The 24,029-nt window shown below is 46.9% G+C and overlaps 1 protein-coding gene across 1 annotated transcript in view; it reads right to left on the reverse strand.

Moving 5' to 3' along the window:
- Window positions 1-22,188, reverse strand: part of LOC141121497 (mitochondrial potassium channel ATP-binding subunit-like) — a gene marked incomplete at its 3' end in the record, with an annotated part of 44,311 nt that extends 22,123 nt beyond the window's left edge. The window contains 2 exon segments of the mRNA XM_073611127.1: window positions 12,012-12,324; window positions 22,068-22,188. Of these exon segments, the coding sequence (XP_073467228.1) occupies window positions 12,012-12,324; window positions 22,068-22,114 (360 nt within the window).
- Window positions 22,189-24,029: the final 1,841 nt, after the last annotated feature.

The raw sequence follows: 24,029 nt of genomic DNA on the forward strand, positions 1-24,029 counted from the left end.
TGCTATACATTACACCCCATACACTGTGCTATACATTACACCCCATACACTGTGCTATACATTACACTCCATACACTGTGCTATACATTACACCCCATACACTGTGCTATACATTACACCCCATACACTGTGCTATACATTACACTCTATACATTACACTCCATACATTACACCCCATACACTGTGCTATACATTACACCCCATACACTGTGCTATACATTACACTCTATACACTGTGCTATACATTACACTCTATACACTGTGCTATACATTACACTCTATACACTGTGCTATACATTACACTCTATACACTGTGCTATACATTACACTCTATACACTGTGCTATACATTACACTCTATACACTGTGCTATACATTACACTCCATACACTGTGCTATACATTACACTCCATACACTGTGCTATACATTACACTCTATACACTGTGCTATACATTACACCCCATACACTGTGCTATACATTACACCCCATACACTGTGCTATACATTACACCCCATATACTGTGCTATACATTACACCCCATACACTGTGCTATACATTACACCCTATACACTGTGCTATACATTACACCCCATACACTGTGCTATACATTACACTCCATACATTACACCCCATACACTGTGCTATACATTACACCCCATACACTGTGCTATACATTACACTCCATACACTGTGCTATACATTACACCCCATACACTGTGCTATACATTACACCCCATACACTGTGCTATACATTACACCCCATACACTGTGCTATACATTACACTCCATACACTGTGCTATACATTACACTCCATACATTACACCCCATACACTGTGCTATACATTACACCCCATACACTGTGCTATACATTACACTCCATACACTGTGCTATACATTACACCCCATACACTGTGCTATACATTACACCCCATACACTGTGCTATACATTACACCCCATACACTGTGCTATACATTACACCCCATACACTGTGCTATACATTACACCCTATACACTGTGCTATACATTACACCCCATACACTGTGCTATACATTACACCCCATACACTGTGCTATACATTACACTCCATACATTACACCCCATACACTGTGCTATACATTACACCCCATACACTGTGCTATACATTACACTCCATACACTGTGCTATACATTACACCCCATACACTGTGCTATACATTACACCCCATACACTGTGCTATACATTACACCCCATACACTGTGCTATACATTACACTCCATACACTGTGCTATACATTACACTCCATACATTACACCCCATACACTGTGCTATACATTACACCCCATACACTGTGCTATACATTACACTCCATACACTGTGCTATACATTACACCCCATACACTGTGCTATACATTACACTCTATACACTGTGCTATACATTACACTCTATACACTGTCCTATACATTACACTCTATACACTGTGCTATACATTACACCCCATACACTGTGCTATACATTACACTCTATACACTGTGCTATACATTACACCCCATACACTGTGCTATACATTACACCTCATACACTGTGCTATACATTACACCCCATACACTGTGCTATACATTACACTCCATACACTGTGCTATACATTACACTCCATACACTGTGCTATACATTACACCCCATACACTGTGCTATACATTACACTCTATACACTGTGCTATACATTACACTCTATACACTGTCCTATACATTACACTCTATACACTGTGCTATACATTACACTCCATACACTGTGCTATACATTACACTCCATACACTGTGCTATACATTACACCTCATACACTGTGCTATACATTACACCCCATACACTGTGCTATACATTACACTCTATAAATTACACCCCATACACTGTGCTATACATTACACCCCATACACTGTGCTATACATTACACCCCATACACTGTGCTATACATTACACTCTATACATTACACTCCATACATTGTGCTGTACATTACACTCTATACACTGTGCTATACATTACACTCTATACACTGTGCTATACATTACACCCCATACACTGTGCTATACATTACACTCTATACACTGTGCTATACATTACACCCCATACACTGTGCTATACATTACACCTCATACACTGTGCTATACATTACACCCCATACACTGTGCTATACATTACACTCCATACACTGTGCTATACATTACACTCCATACACTGTGCTATACATTACACCCCATACACTGTGCTATACATTACACTCTATACACTGTGCTATACATTACACTCTATACATTACACTCTATACATTACACCCCATACACTGTGCTATACATTACACTCCATACATTACACCCCATACACTGTGCTATACATTACACCCCATACACTGTGCTATACATTACACTCTATACACTGTGCTATACATTACACCCCATACACTGTGCTATACATTACACTCTATACACTGTGCTATACATTACACCCCATACACTGTGCTATACATTACACTCCATACACTGTGCTATACATTACACCCCATACACTGTGCTATACATTACACTCCATACACTGTGCTATACATTACACTCTATACACTGTGCTATACATTACACCCCATACACTGTGCTATACATTACACCCCATACACTGTGCTATACATTACACCCCATACACTGTGCTATACATTACACCCCATACACTGTGCTATACATTACACTCCATACACTGTGCTATACATTACACTCTATACACTGTGCTATACATTACACCCCATACACTGTGCTATACATTACACCTCATACACTGTGCTATACATTACACCCCATACACTGTGCTATACATTACACCCCATACACTGTGCTATACATTACACTCTATACACTGTGCTATACATTACACCCCATACACTGTGCTATACATTACACTCCATACACTGTGCTATACATTACACCCCATACACTGTGCTATACATTACACTCCATACACTGTGCTATACATTACACTCTATACACTGTGCTATACATTACACCCCATACACTGTGCTATACATTACACCCCATACACTGTGCTATACATTACACCCCATACACTGTGCTATACATTACACCCCATACACTGTGCTATACATTACACCCCATACACTGTGCTATACATTACACTCCATACACTGTGCTATACATTACACTCTATACACTGTGCTATACATTACACCCCATACACTGTGCTATACATTACACCTCATACACTGTGCTATACATTACACCCCATACACTGTGCTATACATTACACTCCATACACTGTGCTATACATTACACCCCATACACTGTGCTATACATTACACTCTATACACTGTGCTATACATTACACCCCATACACTGTGCTATACATTACACCCCATACACTGTGCTATACATTACACCCCATACACTGTGCTATACATTACACCCCATACACTGTGCTATACATTACACTCCATACATTGTGCTGTACATTACACTCTGCATAATACACAGTGCACTGGGCACAGGACTACATAATACACAGAGCGCTGGGCACAGGACGGCATCATACACAGAGCGCTGGGCACAGGACGGCATCATACACAGAGCGCTGGGCACAGGACGGCATCATACACAGAGCGCTGGGCACAGGACTATATAATACACAGAACGCTGGGCACAGGACTATATAATACACAGAGCTCTGGGCACAGGACTATATAATACACAGAGCTCTGGGCACAGGACTATATAATACACAGAGCTCTGGGCACAGGACTATATAATACACAGAGCTCTGGGCACAGGACTATATAATACACAGAGCGCTGGGCACAGGACTATATAATACACAGAGCGCTGGGCAGAGGACTATATAATACACAGAGCGCTGGGCACAGGACTACATAATACACAGAGCTCTGGGCACAGGACTATATAATACACAGAGCTCTGGGCACAGGACTACATAATACACAGAGCTCTGGGCACAGGATGGCATAATACACAGAGCGCTGGGCACAGGACTATATAATACACAGAACGCTGGGCACAGGACTATATAATACACAGAGCGCTGGGCACAGGACTACATAATACACAGAGCTCTGGGCACAGGACTATATAATACACAGAGCTCTGGGCACAGGACTATATAATACACAGAGCTCTGGGCACAGGACTATATAATACACAGAGCTCTGGGCACAGGACTATATAATACACAGAGCGCTGGGCACAGGACTATATAATACACAGAGCGCTGGGCAGAGGACTATATAATACACAGAGCTCTGGGCACAGGACGGCATAATACACAGAGCTCTGGGCACAGGACTATATAATACACAGAGCTCTGGGCACAGGACTATATAATACACAGAGCGCTGGGCACAGGACTATATAATACACAGAGCGCTGGGCAGAGGACGGCATAATACACAGAGCTCTGGGCACAGGATGGCATAATACACAGAGCGCTGGGCACAGGACGGCATCATACACAGAGCGCTGGGCACAGGATGGCATAATACACAGAGCTCTGGGCACAGGATGGCATAATACACAGAGCGCTGGGCACAGGACGGCATCATACACAGAGCGCTGGGCACAGGACTCCATAATACACAGAGCTCTGGCCACAGGATGGCATAATACACAGAGCTCTGGGCACAGGACTCCATAATACACAGAGCTCTGGGCAGAGGACTACATAATACACAGAGCTCTGGGCACAGGACTCCATAATACACAGAGCTCTGGGCACAGGACTACATAATACACAGAGCTCTGGGCACAGGACTATATAATACAGAGAGCTCTGGGCAGAGGACTACATAATACACAGAGCTCTGGGCAGAGGACGGCATAATACACAGAGCGCTGGGCACAGGACTCCATAATACACAGAGCACTGGGCACAGGATGGCATAATACACAGAGCACTGGGCACAGGATGGCATAATACACAGAGCGCTGGGCACAGGACTATATAATACACAGAGCTCTGGGCAGAGGACTACATAATACACAGAGCTCTGGGCAGAGGACGGCATAATACACAGAGCGCTGGGCACAGGACTCCATAATACACAGAGCACTGGGCACAGGATGGCATAATACACAGAGCGCTGGGCACAGGACTCCATAATACACAGAGCGCTGGGCACAGGACGGCATCGGCATCCAAGCCACTATGCTGATTCTCAGCCAGCATGGGACGCCCTGTCTACGTTAAACTAGCCCTGAATCTGGGGACAGACTTGGTCCGGGGGACAGTGTCCTCAGTCTGGGGACTGTACCAGGAAACCAGGGATGTCTGGTCACCCTACCATAGAGGCTTGGTGACGCACTGCCCATGAAGCACTTACCGCCCTGGTAGAGTGAAAAGGCGGGATCTTCCCCTTTAAATCACGAGCCTGAATAATGACCTGACGAATCCATCTAGAAATGGTCGATTTTGGCGCTTGCCCTCTACTGGGGCCTTCTGGCAGCACAAGAAAAGCGTCAGTTTTCCGTATCTGAGCATTTGCCTCCAGATAGAGATTAACCGCTCTCACTACATCGAGAGAATGTAGTAATTCTCCTTCCGCAGAACAGGGTTCTGGAAAAAACGAAGGTAGGGAAACATCCTGGTTCATATGAAAACTGGATAGAACACCCTTTGAACAACCATGAATGGCTCCTTACCAGAGAAAGCTGCCAACTCAGAAACTCTTCTTGTGGAGGTTCCCGCAACCAAAAACACCAACTTCCTTGTCACAAGGACCAAAGGTGCATGGCTCATTGGCTCAAAAGGAGAGCCTTGTAAAGCCGGAAAAAGTAGATTGAAATCCCATGGGCACAAGGGTGATCTAACCAGCGGATTTATACGCGTTACTCCTTGTATAAAGTCCCACGCTAAAGGATGAGAAGCAAGAGGTTATTGAAAAAATACAGACTAGGCCGAGACTTGACCCTGGATAGTGCTCAAGACTAGCTTCATTTCTACTCCTAACTGTAGGAAGGCGAGAACTCTACCCATTATGACATACCTGCGAGGATGCCGTCCTTTGGCCTCAGACCAGGAAACATAGGCCTTCCAGACCCTTTAGTAAATAGCCCTAGAGACTGGCTTCCTTGCATTAATCCGGGTAAGACCCTGAAAGCCCCCGACCATTTAGAATGAGGGCCTCAATAGCCAAACCGTCAAATTTAGCGTTTGTAAGGCAAGATGGAACACTGGGCCTTGCAACAGCAGATCTGGCCAAGATGGAAGGGTCCAAGGATCCCCTACTGCCATCCTTACGTTCTCCACATTCCAGGATCTTCAGCCGGAGCAACTAGGATTACCAGCTTCCGTTTCTCCTTGATCCTGCATAGAAGACGCGGGAGCCACTGAACTGGAGGGAATGCATAAATCAGTGAGAACTGATCTCAAGGAGTCATTAAAGCATCCGTCCCACAAGCAACCGGATCCCATGTCCTTGACACAAAGCTGTCCAACTTTTTGTTGAACCTGGATGCCAATAGGTCTACGTCCGAGGTACCCCATTTCTGACATATGGCCAGAAAGACGTCGGGATGCAGAGACCATTCTCCCGGAGACAATTGCTGGCGGCTCAAGAAATCTGCCTGCCAATTCTCTACTCCCGGAATGAACACCGCAGATAGGCAAGGCACATGCTCTTTTGCCTAAGCCAGATTATGGTTCACCTCTTTCTGAGCTGCACGACTTCTGTTGCCGCCTTGGTGATTGATATAGGCCACTGGCGTGGTATTGTCGAACTGAATCATGCCAGGATAGTTCTGTAATTTGCCTGTCAAGGCCCTTAGTGCCAGACGTGCCGCCCGAATCTCTAGAATGTTGATGGGCAAGGACTTCTCAGATTCTGACCACTTCCCCTGGATAGTGTTGCCTTCCAGGGCTGCTCCCAAGCCCAAGAGGCTGGCATTGGTCCTTACTATCCTCCAGGTAACTGGTATGAAGGTTTTTCCCTTCTGCAAATTTTTGGCTATCAACCACCACTTGAGACTCTGGCGAACGCTTGGAGCCAATCACATTGGACAATCCAGATCCTAGCTTTTCTTGCTCCAAGCGGACAGGATACTATTTTGCAACGGTCTTGAATGGAACTGAGCATAGGGAACTGCTTCGGACCATATTCCCTAACAACCTCATGCAAAGGCGGACGGAAGGACTCCCTCTTGTCCTGACCGCGTGAACCAGATCTCTTACAGCGCTGACTTTTGCCTGAGGAAAAAAACACTCTTTTGTGGGGTGTGTCTATAACCAGACCCAAGTATTCCAGCCTTTTTACTGGTCGTAAGGATGATTTCTCTAAGTTGAAAATTCAACCTAGATGTTCTAGATACTTGACCGTGCTGACCACACTTAACCGTGCTACAGACTGATCTATCAGCAGTAGGTCATCTAAGTATGCCATTACCACTACACCCTTGGCCCTTAGTCTCGCTAGAAGCGGAGCCAGAACCTTTGTAAACACTTGTTGTGTGGTAGCAAACCCGAAGGGCAATGCCACAAACTGAAAGTGTCGTTCTACTGCGAACCGCAGGAATTTCTGATGAACAGGAAACATTGGAACATGCAGATATGCATCCTTGATGTCTATTGACGCTAGAAGTTCTCCTCCCCGAAGGGTGGATACTACTGACCGGAGTGATTGCATGCAAAACGAGCGGATGTTTAGGAACCGATTCAGACCCTTGAGATCTAAAATGGGTCTGACATTCCCATTCGGTTTTGGCTCTTGAAATAAAGACCTTCCTTTTTATTGGGTCCTTGGGAACGCCCGATCCTAAGAAGGGAGCCGGTGGAAACTCCCGAAAGTCTAGCTTGTACTCCAGAGAAACCATGCTCCAGAGAAACAAACTGCAGAAGCCTCCCCCCCCCACTCGATCGAGCGAGGGCGCCCTTCATAAGGTCTTGGGACTCTGCTTTGCAGACTTCTGCCCCCAGGGCTTTTTCTGACCCTGAGCTTGGTTTTGAGGCCTCCCTCTTGAAGCTGACGTCTGAGGCCGTTGCGACTGTCTGGAGGCTGTTGCCCTGGGCGACGGAGAGGTAGAACGTTTAAACGAAGGACGCCTACTCCTTCTTTTAACTGGAAGAAGGGTACTTTTCCCACCTGAGATTTTCTGGGTGTACTTATCCAAGTCATCTCCGAACAAACGTTCCCCATGAAAAGGAAAGCCAGCCAACAGCTTCTTACAAGGCAACTCAGCTGACCAATGCTTGAGCCATAGGACCCTCCGCATGTGTACTAAAAGGAGGGCAAGGCGTGACGTCTGATGGATCGAATCTTTAAAAGCGTCAAAAGCAAAACAAAGGGCCCTTGGCAGCTCTGCTAGCTCTGGGACCTCTTCGACAACCTGCTTCACCTTGACTTTAAGGGATTGACAAACGCCTATCGATGCACCAGCCATAGCAAACGAGGCTTTAAGCAACGATTCCAGCCTCTTATCAGCTGGATCCTTAAACACCTGAACATTGTCCACCGGACAAGTGAGACTTTTATTCAGGGAAGAGACAGCAGCGTCCACTGCTGGCACACTCCATCTTTTAGTGAATTTCTCCTCCATAGGATAAGGTTGAGAAAATCTCTTAGGAGGAATCAAATGCCTGTCTGGATGATCCCAGTCAGCATGAATAAGCTGTTCCAGCACCGGGTGCATAGGGAAAGCCTGAGAACCCTGAGGAGGCTTTAGAGAACCCAAAGAGTAGAAGGGAAATTCAGCCGCCTCTGCCAGGGGTAACTTATATCCAAAACGGACTGCCTCAGTAGGTGATTGAATTGGCAATCTTTGAGACTGTGAGGCTGAGAAGGGCTCCTCTGAGGCTGAATCCTCAAAATGAGGAACCATCCTCCTGCCCTTCTAGCGGGTCCCCTATCCTTATCCCCTGCCCACTCCTGATCCGCAGATGATGGGACAGGGGAAGGGGACCTGTCGCGCTTTGTCACGGGCATGGCCAGAGCGGAGGCTGTTGGAGAGGACTGTGTGCAAGCCTGTTGCCCACCGATTATGGGCCCTAGCATTTGAGGTGAATGAGAAATCCAGTCTGAACTGTATTAATCGGACTCAGTCATGTATATATTGTATGGGGACTCCTTACTGTATATTTGTGTCCCTGAAGAGGGAGGGGGGATTCCTCCAGCAGCCCCCTGCTGATAAGACTGATTCATTCTGCTGGGACACATCCTGTGAGGAGATGCTGGTGTTATCAACATGTGTTTATGTTAATTGAGAGAGCTGATCACATTAGCCACCAGCCCTGGCTAATAGACGAATGGTCTAGGCTGAGGAGGGGGGAGATTGTTGTTTGTATTGTTAATTGTATTAATGTGTGAAGCTCGGTGCCCACAAGACTGTCATCTGGTCTGGGTACATTTTGTAGTAAATTAGGTCATGTTAATTAGGTTAGCTTTGAGTCATCCCTGCTGTATAAAGGTCTGTGAGATCTCAAAATAAAGGTAGTTCTGATGTACTCCAAGACTGGTGTTGTCTAGTTCTTGGGGTTCCTATAGCCAGATCCATTGGACTCGTGTTCCAGAACTTAGGAAGCGGTATATGACGGAAGCACTCAAGCGGAGTGTGGGGCGTTCCGTGACACGCTTCTTCCCAGCCTGGGAAGGAGGACACGAACATACCAACTATCTTCCCCCTCCAAACCAGCCAAAGCTGTAGCCAGATCGTCTTTAGTGACGTATGCAGAGGCTGGAATGTTGGAAGTAGCTACAACGCCTGACAAGCTCAATGGCTCAGCCTGGTCGGCCACTTCAGGTCTTTCAGGAGAGGATGGTACTGTGGAGGCGAGAACAGGATTCCCAGACCCTGACCGCTGTGCCTTTGCGCCCCTTCTCCCTGTTTTTGTTCCTCTCTTACGGGAATACATAGTCCTAAGCACAAAGCAGAGGTAATGACACCATGCCACCACACCATCTATTGCTGAGCTCAGTGTAGCAATGCTTAATATGCCGCTATCAAATGCTACAGCCAGATGCTGAGTAGATGAGTCTTAAAAATGCCTGTACCCAACACCCGCAGCGCTTGCATGCCCCTCCCTTTAAGAGAGTGCTCCTAATCTCAGCTTGTTACTTGTATAAAAGACACCTGTCCACAGAATCAATCAGATTCCAATCTCTCCACCATGGCCAAGACCAAAGAGCTGTCCAAGGATGTCGGGGATAAGACTGTAGATCTACACAAGGCTGGAATGGGCTACAAGACCATCGCCAAGCAGCTTGGTGAGAGGGTGACAACAGTTGGTGCGATTATTCACAAATGGAAGAAACACAAAATAACTGTCGATCTCCCTCAGTCTGGGGCTCCATACAAGATCTCACCTGGTGGAGGTTCAATGATCATGAGAACGGTGAGGAATCAGCCCAGAACTACACAGGAGAATCTTGTCAATGATCTCAGCTGGGACCATAGTCACCAAGAAAAAACAATCGGTAACACACTACACCGTGAAGGACCGAAATCCTGCAGCCCCCGCAAGGTCCTCCTGCTCAGGAAATCACATGTACAGGTCCGTCTGAAGATTACTAATGAACATCGAATGATTCCGAGGAGAACTGGGGGAAAGTGTTGTGGTCAGAGGAGACCAAAATCGAGATCTTTGGCATCAACTCAACTCGCCGTGTTTGGAGGAGGAGGAATGCTGCCTATGACCCCAAGAACACCATCCCCCACCGTCATACATGGAGGTCCTATGACCCCAAGAACACCATCCCCCACCGTCATACATGGAGGTCCTATGACCCCAAGAACACCATCCCCCACCGTCATACATGGAGGTCCTATGACCCCAAGAACACCATCCCCCACTGTCCTACATGGAGGTCCTATGACCCCAAGAACACCATCCCCCACCGTCATACATGGAGGTCCTATGACCCCAAAACACCATCCCCCACCATCATACATGGAGGTCCTATGACCCCAAGAACACCATCCCCCACCGTCATACATGGAGGTCCTATGACCCCAAGAACACCATCCCCCACTGTCCTACATGGAGGTCCTATGACCCCAAGAACACCATCCCCCACCGTCATACATGGAGGTCCTATGACCCCAAGAACACCATCCCCCACCGTCATACATGGAGGTCCTATGACCCCAAGAACACCATCCCCCATCGTCATACATGGAGGTCCTATGACCCCAAGAACACCATCCCCAACCGTCATACATGGAGGTCCTATGACCCCAAAACACCATCCCCCACCATCATACATGGAGGTCCTATGACCCCAAGAACACCATCCCCCACCATCATACATGGAGATGGAAACATGATGCTTTGGGGCTGTTTCTCTGATAAAGGTTCAGGCTGACTTTGCCGCACTGAGGGGCCAATGGATGGGGCCATGTATTGTAAGATCTCGGATGAGAACCTCCTTCCCTCATCCAGAACACTAAAGATGAGAATTCCAGCATGACAATGACCCAAAACTCACAGCCAAGATAACAAAGGAGTGGCTCAAGAAGAAGCACATTAAGGTCCTGGGGTGGCCTAGCCAGTCTCCAGACCTTAATCCCATAGAAAATATGTAGAGGGAGCTGAAGGTTTGAGTCACCAAACGTCAGCCTGGAAACCTTAATGACTTGGAGAGGATCTGCAAAGAGGACAAAATCCCTCCTGAGATGTGTGCAAACCTGGAGGCCAACTCCAAGAAACGTCTGACCTCTGTGATCACCAACAAGGGTTTCTCCACCAACTACTAAGTCATGTTTTGTGAAGGGTTCACATACTTATTTCACTCATTAAAATGAAAATCAATTTATAACTTTCTTGAAATGTGTTTATCTGGATATTTTTGTTGTTATTCTCTCACTGTTATAATAAACCGACCAATAAAATTATAGACGATCGATTCTTTGTCACAAAATCAGCAGCCGATCAAAATACTTTTTTCCCTCACATTACTCGCACTCCATACATCCCACTTGTGGGGGGAGGAGGGGTGTCACCCTGGTGGATTAGGAAGGTGGGAGGAGTCACTTACTATGACAGCAGATAGGAGGGCCAGCATTTGTGGGCGGAGCAGTCTCCAGAACTCGGTCCAGTTGAATTCCGGTTCAGGTCGGGAGACTTCCAGGATGGCTGGCGTGTGATTGGTCACCTCCAGCTGGCAGAGGACGCCCCGCCCCCCCACACAGACCACTGCTGGTCCCAGCAACAGCCCCAACACCCGCCCCTTACATAGGGGCTTCCTGGCAGAGGAGAGGGCGGAGCCACGGGCCGCATTGCGGAGGCGGGCATAGAACTGAAGGGGCGGAGACAGTGGAGAGGGCGGAGCTCTGGAGACACGGAAGAGCCTGCAGGAGAGAAAACAGGAAATCAATTTGGAGGAACTTCGACATTACATCTATGGAGGAATCTGAGGATGGAGATGACCAGAGGACAGACTATAAAGGAGAACCCCGACATTACATCTATGGGGGAATCTGAGGATGGAGATGACCAGAGGACAGACTATAAAGGAGAACCCCGACATTACATCTATGGGGGAATCTGAGGATGGAGATGACCAGAGGACACAGACTATAAAGGAGAACCCCAACATTACATCTATGGAGGAATCTGAGGATGGAGATGACCAGAGGACACAGACTATAAAGGAGAACCCCGACATTACATCTATGGAGGAATCTGAGGATGGAGATGACCAGAGGACACACAGACTATAAAGGAGAACCCCGACATTACATCTATGGAGGAATCTGAGGATGGAGATGACCAGAGGACACACAGACTATAAAGGAGAACCCCGACATTACATCTATGGGGGAATCTGAGGATGGAGATGACCAGAGGACACACAGACTATAAAGGAGAACCCCGACATTACATCTATGGAGGAATCTGAGGATGGAGATGACCAGAGGACAGACTATAAAGGAGAACCCCGACATTACATCTATGGAGGAATCTGAGGATGGAGATGACCAGAGGACAGACTATAAAGGAGAACCCCGACATTACATCTATGGGGGAATCTGAGGATGGAGATGACCAGAGGACACAGACTATAAAGGGGAACCCCGACATTACATCTATGGAGGAATCTGAGGATGGAGATGACCAGAGGACAGACTATAAAGGAGAACCCCGACATTACATCTATGGAGGAATCTGAGGATGGAGATGACCAGAGGACAGACTATAAAGGAGAACCCCGACATTACATCTATGGAGGAATCTGAGGATGGAGATGACCAGAGGACACACAGACTATAAAGGAGAACCCCGACATTACATCTATGGGGGAATCTGAGGATGGAGATGACCAGAGGACACACAGACTATAAAGGAGAACCCCGACATTACATCTATGGAGGAATCTGAGGATGGGGATGACCAGAGGACACACAGACTATAAAGGAGAACCCCGACATTACATCTATGGGGGAATCTGAGGATGGGGATGACCAGAGGACACACAGACTATAAAGGAGAACCCCGACATTACATCTATGGGGGAATCTGAGGATGGAGATGACCAGAGGACACAGACTATAAAGGAGAACCCCGACATTACATCTATGGAGGAATCTGAGGATGGAGATGACCAGAGGACACAGACTATAAAGGAGAACCCCGACATTACATCTATGGAGGAATCTGAGGATGGAGATGACCAGAGGACACACATACTATAAAGGAGAACCCCCGACATTACATCTATGGAGGAATCTGAGGATGGAGATGACCAGAGGACACATAGACTATAAAGGAGAACCCCGGCATTACATCTATGGAGGAATCTGAGGATGGAGATGACCAGAGGACACAGACTATAAAGGAGAACCCCGACATTACATCTATGGAGGAATCTGAGGATGGAGATGACCAGAGGACACACAGACTATAAAGGAGAACCCCGACATTACATCTATGGGGGAATCTGAGGATGGAGATGACCAGAGGACAGACTATAAAGGAGAACCCCGACATTACATCTATGGAGGAATCTGAGGATGGAGATGACCAGAGGACACAGACTATAAAGGAGAACCCCGACATTACATCTATAGAGGAATCTGAGGATGGAGATGACCAGAGGACACACATACTATAAAGGAGAACCCCGGCATTACATCTATGGAGGAATCTGAGGATGGAGATGACCAGAGGACAGACTATAAAGGAGAACCCCGACATTACATCTATGGAGGAATCTGAGGATGGAGATGACCAGAGGACACACAGACTATAAAGGAGAACCCCGACATTACATCTATGGGGGAATCTGAGGATGGAGATGACCAGAGGACACATAGACTATAAAGGAGAACCCCGACATTACATCTATGGAGGAATCTGAGGATGGAGATGACCAGAGGACACATAGACTATAAAGGAGAACCCCGGCATTACATCTATGGAGGAATCTGAGGATGGAGATGACCAGAGGACACAGACTATAAAGGAGAACCCCGACATTACATCTATGGAGGAATCTGAGGATGGAGATGACCAGAGGACACACAGACTATAAAGGAGAACCCCGACATTACATCTATGGAGGAATCTGAGGATGGAGATGACCAGAGGACAGACTATAAAGGAGAACCCCGACATTACATCTATGGAGGAATCTGAGGATGGAGATGACCAGAGGACACAGACTATAAAGGAGAACCCCGACATTACATCTATGGAGGAATCTGAGGATGGAGATGACCAGAGGACAGACTATAAAGGAGAACCCCGACATTACATCTATGGAGGAATCTGAGGATGGAGATGACCAGAGGACAAACTATAAAGGAGAACCCCGACATTACATCTATGGGGGAATCTGAGGATGGAGATGACCAGAGGACACACAGACTATAAAGGAGAACCCCGACATTACATCTATGGGGGAATCTGAGGATGGAGATGACCAGAGAACAGACTATAAAGGAGAACCCCGACATTACATCTATGGGGGAATCTGAGGATGGAGATGACCAGAGGACACACAGACTATAAAGGAGAACCCCGACATTACATCTATGGAGGAATCTGAGGATGGAGATGACCAGAGGACACACAGACTATAAAGGAGAACACCGACATTACATCTATGGGGGAATCTGAGGATGGAGATGACCAGAGGACACATAGACTATAAAGGAGAACCCCGACATTACATCTATGGAGGAATCTGAGGATGGAGATGACCAGAGGACAGACTATAAAGGAGAACCCCGACATTACATCTATGGGGGAATCTGAGGATGGAGATGACCAGAGGACACAGACTATAAAGGAGAACCCCGACATTACATCTATGGAGGAATCTGAGGATGGAGATGACCAGAGGACACACAGACTATAAAGGAGAACCCCGACATTACATCTATGGAGGAATCTGAGGATGGAGATGACCAGAGGACAGACTATAAAGGAGAACCCCGACATTACATCTATGGGGGAATCTGAGGATGGAGATGACCAGAGGACACAGACTATAAAGGAGAACCCCGACATTACATCTATGGGGGAATCTGAGGATGGAGATGACCAGAGGACACAGACTATAAAGGAGAACCCCGACATTACATCTATGGGGGAATCTGAGGATGAGGATGACCAGAGGACAGACTATAAAGGAGAACCCCGACATTACATTTATGGGGGAATCTGAGGATGAGGATGACCAGAGGACAGACTATAAAGGAGAACCCCGACATTACATCTATAGAGGAATCTGAGGATGGAGATGACCAGAGGACACAGACAATAAAGGAGAACCCCGACATTACATCTATGGGGGAATCTGAGGATGGAGATGACCAGAGGACACAGACTATAAAGGAGAACCCCGACATTACATCTATGGGGGAATCTGAGGATGAGGATGACCAGAGGACAGACTATAAAGGAGAACCCCGACATTACATCTATGGAGGAATCTGAGGATGAGGATGACCAGAGGACAGACTACAAAGGAGAACCCCGACATTACATCTATGGGGGAATCTGAGGATGGAGATGACCAGAGGACAGACTACAAAGGAGAACCCCGACATTACATCTATGGAGGAATCTGAGGATGGAGATGACCAGAGGACAGACTATAAAGGAGAACCCCGACATTACATCTATGGGGGAATCTGAGGATGGAGATGACCAGAGGACACACAGACTATAAAGGAGAACCCCGACATTACATCTATGGAGGAATCTGAGGATGGAGATGACCAGAGGACATACAGTCTATAAAGGAGAACCCCGACATTACATCTATGGGGGAATCTGAGGATGGAGATGACCAGAGGACAGACTATAAAGGAGAACCCCGACATTACATCTATGGAGGAATCTGAGGATGGAGATGACCAGAGGACACAGACTATAAAGGAGAACCCCGACATTACATCTATGGGGGAATCTGAGGATGGAGATGACCAGAGGACACACAGACTATAAAGGAGAACCCCGACATTACATCTATGGAGGAATCTGAGGATGGAGATGACCAGAGGACAGACTATAAAGGAGAACCCCGACATTACATCTATGGAGGAATCTGAGGATGGGGATGACCAGAGGACAGACTATAAAGGAGAACCCCGACATTACATCTATGGGGGAATCTGAGGATGGAGATGACCAGAGGACAGACTATAAAGGAGAACCCCGACATTACATCTATGGAGGAATCTGAGGATGGAGATGACCAGAGGACAGACTATAAAGGAGAACCCCGACATTACATCTATGGGGGAATCTGAGGATGGAGATGACCAGAGGACACACAGACTATAAAGGAGAACCCCGACATTACATCTATGGAGGAATCTGAGGATGGAGATGACCAGAGGACAGACTATAAAGGAGAACCCCGACATTACATCTATGGGGGAATCTGAGGATGGAGATGACCAGAGGACACACAGACTATAAAGGAGAACCCCGACATTACATCTATGGGGGAATCTGAGGATGGAGATGACCAGAGGACACACAGACTATAAAGGAGAACCCCGACATTACATCTATGGGGGAATCTGAGGATGGAGATGACCAGAGGACACACAGACTATAAAGGAGAACCCCGACATTACATCTATGGAGGAATCTGAGGATGGAGATGACCAGAGGACACACAGACTATAAAGGAGAACCCCGACATTACATCTATGGAGGAATCTGAGGATGGAGATGACCAGAGGACACATAGACTATAAAGGAGAACCCCGACATTACATCTATGGAGGAATCTGAGGATGGAGATGACCAGAGGACACACAGACTATAAAGGAGAACCCCGACATTACATCTATGGAGGAATCTGAGGATGGAGATGACCAGAGGACACAGACTATAAAGGAGAACCCCGACATTACATCTATGGGGGAATCTGAGGATGGAGATGACCAGAGGACACATAGACTATAAAGGAGAACCCCGACATTACATCTATGGAGGAATCTGAGGATGGAGATGACCAGAGGACACACAGACTATAAAGGAGAACCCCGACATTACATCTATGGAGGAATCTGAGGATGGAGATGACCAGAGGACAGACTATAAAGGAGAACCCCGACATTACATCTATGGAGGAATCTGAGGATGGAGATGACCAGAGGACAGACTATAAAGGAGAACCCCGACATTACATCTATGGAGGAATCTGAGGATGGAGATGACCAGAGGACACACAGACTATAAAGGAGAACCCTGACATTACATCTATGGAGGAATCTGAGGATGGAGATGACCAGAGGACACACAGACTATAAAGGAGAACCCCGACATTACATCTATGGGGGAATCTGAGGATGGAGATGACCAGAGGACACACAGACTATAAAGGAGAACCCCGACATTACATCTATGGAGGAATCTGAGGATGGAGATGACCAGAGGACAGACTATAAAGGAGAACCCCGACATTACATCTATGGGGGAATCTGAGGATGGAGATGACCAGAGGACACACAGACTATAAAGGAGAACCCTGACATTACATCTATGGGGGAATCTGAGGATGGAGATGACCAGAGGACACAGACTATAAAGGAGAACCCCGACATTACATCTATGGGGGAATCTGAGGATGGAGATGACCAGAGGACAGACTATAAAGGAGAACCCCGACATTACATCTATGGAGGAATCTGAGGATGGAGATGACCAGAGGACACAGTCTATAAAGGAGAACCCCGACATTACATCTATGGAGGAATCTGAGGATGGAGATGACCAGAGGACACAGACTATAAAGGAGAACCCCGACATTACATCTATGGGGGAATCTGAGGATGGAGATGACCAGAGGACACAGACTATAAAGGAGAACCCCGACATTACATCTATGGGGGAATCTGAGGATGGAGATGACCAGAGGACAGACTATAAAGGAGAACCCCGACATTACATCTATGGGGGAATCTGAGGATGGAGATGACCAGAGGACACACAGACTATAAAGGAGAACCCCGACATTACATCTATGGGGGAATCTGAGGATGGAGATGACCAGAGGACAGACTATAAAGGAGAACCCCGACATTACATCTATGGGGGAATCTGAGGATGGAGATGACCAGAGGACACACAGACTATAAAGGAGAACCCCGACATTACATCTATGGAGGAATCTGAGGATGGAGATGACCAGAGGACAGACTATAAAGGAGAACCCCGACATTACATCTATGGAGGAATCTGAGGATGGAGATGACCAGAGGACAGACTATAAAGGAGAACCCCGACATTACATCTATGGGGGAATCTGAGGATGGAGATGACCAGAGGACACACAGACTATAAAGGAGAACCCCGACATTACATCTATGGGGGAATCTGAGGATGGAGATGACCAGAGGACACAGACTATAAAGGAGAACCCCGACATTACATCTATGGAGGAATCTGAGGATGGAGATGACCAGAGGACAGACTATAAAGGAGAACCCCGACATTACATCTATGGGGGAATCTGAGGATGGAGATGACCAGAGGACACACAGACTATAAAGGAGAACCCCGACATTACATCTATGGAGGAATCTGAGGATGGAGATGACCAGAGGACACACAGACTATAAAGGAGAACCCCGACATTACATCTATGGAGGAATCTGAGGATGGAGATGACCAGAGGACACACAGACTATAAAGGAGAACCCCGACATTACATCTATGGAGGAATCTGAGGATGGAGATGACCAGAGGACACAGACTATAAAGGAGAACCCCGACATTACATCTATGGGGGAATCTGAGGATGGAGATGACCAGAGGACACATAGACTATAAAGGAGAACCCCGACATTACATCTATGGAGGAATCTGAGGATGGAGATGACCAGAGGACACACAGACTATAAAGGAGAACCCCGACATTACATCTATGGAGGAATCTGAGGATGGAGATGACCAGAGGACAAACTATAAAGGAGAACCCCGACATTACATCTATGGGGGAATCTGAGGATGGAGATGACCAGAGGACACACAGACTATAAAGGAGAACCCCGACATTACATCTATGGGGGAATCTGAGGATGGAGATGACCAGAGGACACAGACTATAAAGGAGAACCCCGACATTACATCTATGGGGGAATCTGAGGATGGAGATGACCAGAGGACACACAGACTATAAAGGAGAACCCCGACATTACATCTATGGGGGAATCTGAGGATGGAGATGACCAGAGGACACATAGACTATAAAGGAGAACCCCGGCATTACATCTATGGAGGAATCTGAGGATGGAGATGACCAGAGGACACACAGACTATAAAGGAGAACCCCGACATTACATCTATGGAGGAATCTGAGGATGGAGATGACCAGAGGACACACAGACTATAAAGGAGAACCCCGACATTACATCTATGGAGGAATCTGAGGATGGAGATGACCAGAGGACAGACTATAAAGGAGAACCCCGACATTACATCTATGGGGGAATCTGAGGATGAGGATGACCAGAGGACAGACTATAAAGGAGAACCCCGACATTACATCTATGGAGGAATCTGAGGATGAGGATGACCAGAGGACACACAGACTATAAAGGAGAACCCCGACATTACATCTATGGAGGAATCTGAGGATGGAGATGACCAGAGGACAGACTATAAAGGAGAACCCCGACATTACATCTATGGAGGAATCTGAGGATGGAGATGACCAGAGGACAGACTATAAAGGAGAACCCCGACATTACATCTATGGGGGAATCTGAGGATGGAGATGACCAGAGGACACACAGACTATAAAGGAGAACCCCGACATTACATCTATGGGGGAATCTGAGGATGGAGATGACCAGAGGACACAGACTATAAAGGAGAACCCCGACATTACATCTATGGAGGAATCTGAGGATGGAGATGACCAGAGGACAGACTATAAAGGAGAACCCCGACATTACATCTATGGGGGAATCTGAGGATGGAGATGACCAGAGGACACACAGACTATAAAGGAGAACCCCGACATTACATCTATGGAGGAATCTGAGGATGGAGATGACCAGAGGACACACAGACTATAAAGGAGAACCCCGACATTACATCTATGGAGGAATCTGAGGATGGAGATGACCAGAGGACACACAGACTATAAAGGAGAACCCCGACATTACATCTATGGAGGAATCTGAGGATGGAGATGACCAGAGGACACAGACTATAAAGGAGAACCCCGACATTACATCTATGGGGGAATCTGAGGATGGAGATGACCAGAGGACACATAGACTATAAAGGAGAACCCCGACATTACATCTATGGAGGAATCTGAGGATGGAGATGACCAGAGGACACACAGACTATAAAGGAGAACCCCGACATTACATCTATGGAGGAATCTGAGGATGGAGATGACCAGAGGACAAACTATAAAGGAGAACCCCGACATTACATCTATGGGGGAATCTGAGGATGGAGATGACCAGAGGACACACAGACTATAAAGGAGAACCCCGACATTACATCTATGGAGGAATCTGAGGATGGAGATGACCAGAGGACACAGACTATAAAGGAGAACCCCGACATTACATCTATGGGGGAATCTGAGGATGGAGATGACCAGAGGACACACAGACTATAAAGGAGAACCCCGACATTACATCTATGGAGGAATCTGAGGATGGAGATGACCAGAGGACAGACTATAAAGGAGAACCCCGACATTACATCTATGGGGGAATCTGAGGATGAGGATGACCAGAGGACAGACTATAAAGGAGAACCCCGACATTACATCTATGGAGGAATCTGAGGATGAGGATGACCAGAGGACAGACTATAAAGGAGAACCCCGACATTACATCTATGGAGGAATCTGAGGATGGAGATGACCAGAGGACAGACTATAAAGGAGAACCCCGACATTACATCTATGGGGGAATCTGAGGATGGAGATGACCAGAGGACAGACTATAAAGGAGAACCCCGACATTACATCTATGGAGGAATCTGAGGATGGAGATGACCAGAGGACACAGACTATAAAGGAGAACCCCGACATTACATCTATGGAGGAATCTGAGGATGGAGATGACCAGAGGACACACAGACTATAAAGGAGAACCCCGACATTACATCTATGGGGGAATCTGAGGATGGAGATGACCAGAGGACACAGACTATAAAGGAGAACCCCGACATTACATCTATGGAGGAATCTGAGGATGGAGATGACTAGAGGACACAGACTATAAAGGAGAACCCCGACATTACATCTATGGAGGAATCTGAGGATGGAGATGACTAGAGGACACACAGACTATACGCTGATTGGAGGAGAGATCAGAGTGACAGAGAGCTGAGCCTATCATTGTGCAGTGTCTTCTCTGGGCAGCCAATAGTAGGATGGGGCGGGGCCTATGTTGCCAATCTGTGGCTCCTCCTAGAGCGCAGGCTGAAGGTCATGTGACCCCGCCCACCGAGCCGGTGTGGGCGGATCCGAACCTCAGTGTAGGCGGGGTTAGTCCCTCATAACAGTGCGGACTATCCGCTGCTTTCCTTCAGTTCGGTTGCCCCGGGATACCGCTCAGCGAGGCCCCTCCCCTCTCCCCTCATGCACTGCGCTCACCTCAGCGAGGATTGGCGGAGGGCTCCGTGGAAGAAGTGTAGCAGCATGACCACTGAGTGCGAAGCTCCGCCTTCCGAAAGGACGAGGGGGGAGGGGTGAGTCCTATGAACACCAATCAGAGAGCCGCTCTGCGCTTCTCGTGGTCACGTGGCCTGATCCACCTATAGAAACAAAGTGTGGAGTCCGGGGCGTACTGCGCATGTGCGGAGTCTGTGCGGGAAATTCAACTGACCCGGGAAGAGGAGGAGCCCGCCTTCCGCCCCGCCCCGCCCCTCTGTGTGAGGGGGAAAGGTCAGCCCATCGATCGCAGGAATGGTCGGCTGATCGATGGAATCATTCGTCGGATTGGTTGTTCGATCGCAGAAAGCATTGGTCGATCAAAAATAGGATCAATCGACCAATGCTTCCTGTGACCAATCGACTGATCCTTCCTGGGATCGATCAATCCTTTCAAACAACCAATAAACCCTGCGATCGATTGATCCTTCCATCGAGCAACCGATCCTTTCTGCAATCAATTGATCCTTCCTTTGATTGACCGATATTCCGATCACAGGAAGCATTGGTAGATCGAAAAATGTACCAGAGTATCGTTCAATTGAAGGAAGGATCAATTGAGTGCAGAAAGGATCGTTTATTCAAAAGAAGGAAGGATCGATCGCAGGAATGATCAGTCGATTGAATCTTTTTTCGATCAACTAATGCTTCCTGTGATCATTCGGCAGATTCTTCCTGCAATCGATCAATCCTTCTTTTAAGCCACCAATCCTTTCTGCAAACAATAGATCCTTCCTTCGGTTGATCGATACTTTGATCACAGGGAGCATTGGTTGATCGAAAAATAGGATCATATCGATCAATTGAAGGAATCATCAATCGATCGCAGAAAGGATCAGTTGTTCAAAAGAAGGGTTGATTGATCGCAGGAAGGATCGGTCGATTGATCCTTTTTTTGATCATCCAATGTTTCCTATGATCAATCAGGTGATCCTTCCTGCAATCAATCCTTTCGAATAACCAATCTTTTCTGCAATCAATTGATCCTTCCTTCTATTGACCGATACTTTGATCCCTTTTTTTCGATAAACCAATGCTTCCTATGATCAATCAATTGATCCTTCCTTTGATTGGCTGATACGTTGATCGCAGGAAGCATTATCAGCCAATCAAAGGAAGGATCGATTGATCACAGGAAGCTTTGGTTGATCGAAAAAAAAATGCTTCCTGTGATCAAAGTATCGATCGATTGAAGGAAAGATCAATTGACTGCAGAAAGGATCAGTTATTGGAAAGAACGATTGATCGTTCGCAGGAAGAATCGGTCGATTGAACCCTTTTTTAAATTTTTGATCAACCAATGCTTCCTGTGATCAATGGGCCGATCCTTTCTGCAATCGATCCTTCCTTCTATTGACCAAAACTTTAATCCTTTTTTTTTTGATCAACCAATGCTTTCTGTGATGAAAGTGTCGGTCGATTGAAGGATCAGTTGATTGTAGAAAGAATCGGTTGTTCGAAAGAAGGATTGATCTATCACAGGAAGCATTGGTTGGTCGAAAAAAAGTATCAAAGTATCAGTCAATCGAAGGAAAGATCAATTGATTACAGAAAGCATCAATCCATCGATATAAGGATCGATCGCAGATAGCATTGGTCGGCCACAAGAAGAAACGATCGGCCGATTGATTACAGGAAGGATCAAAGTATCGGTTGATTGAAGGAAGGATCCATCAAACGCACAAAGCATTTGTCAATTGAAAGAAGGATCGGCTGACCAATCACAGGGAGGGTCAAAGTAAGGGAGGATCAAACGATCAATGAAAGGATTGGTTGAAGGAAGGATCGGAAGACAGGAACAGGCAGAAAGGGACAATTCACATGGGAAGCACTGTGCTATACCTCCTTTCTTAAAGGGACAGGAGCATGATTTTATTGTGGGAGGGGCCTCTTTGAGTCGTTCCC

The sequence above is a fragment of the Aquarana catesbeiana genome, unplaced genomic scaffold (assembly GCF_042186555.1).
Source record: "Aquarana catesbeiana isolate 2022-GZ unplaced genomic scaffold, ASM4218655v1 unanchor207, whole genome shotgun sequence".
In the NCBI taxonomy this organism is placed as follows: domain Eukaryota; kingdom Metazoa; phylum Chordata; class Amphibia; order Anura; family Ranidae; genus Aquarana; species Aquarana catesbeiana.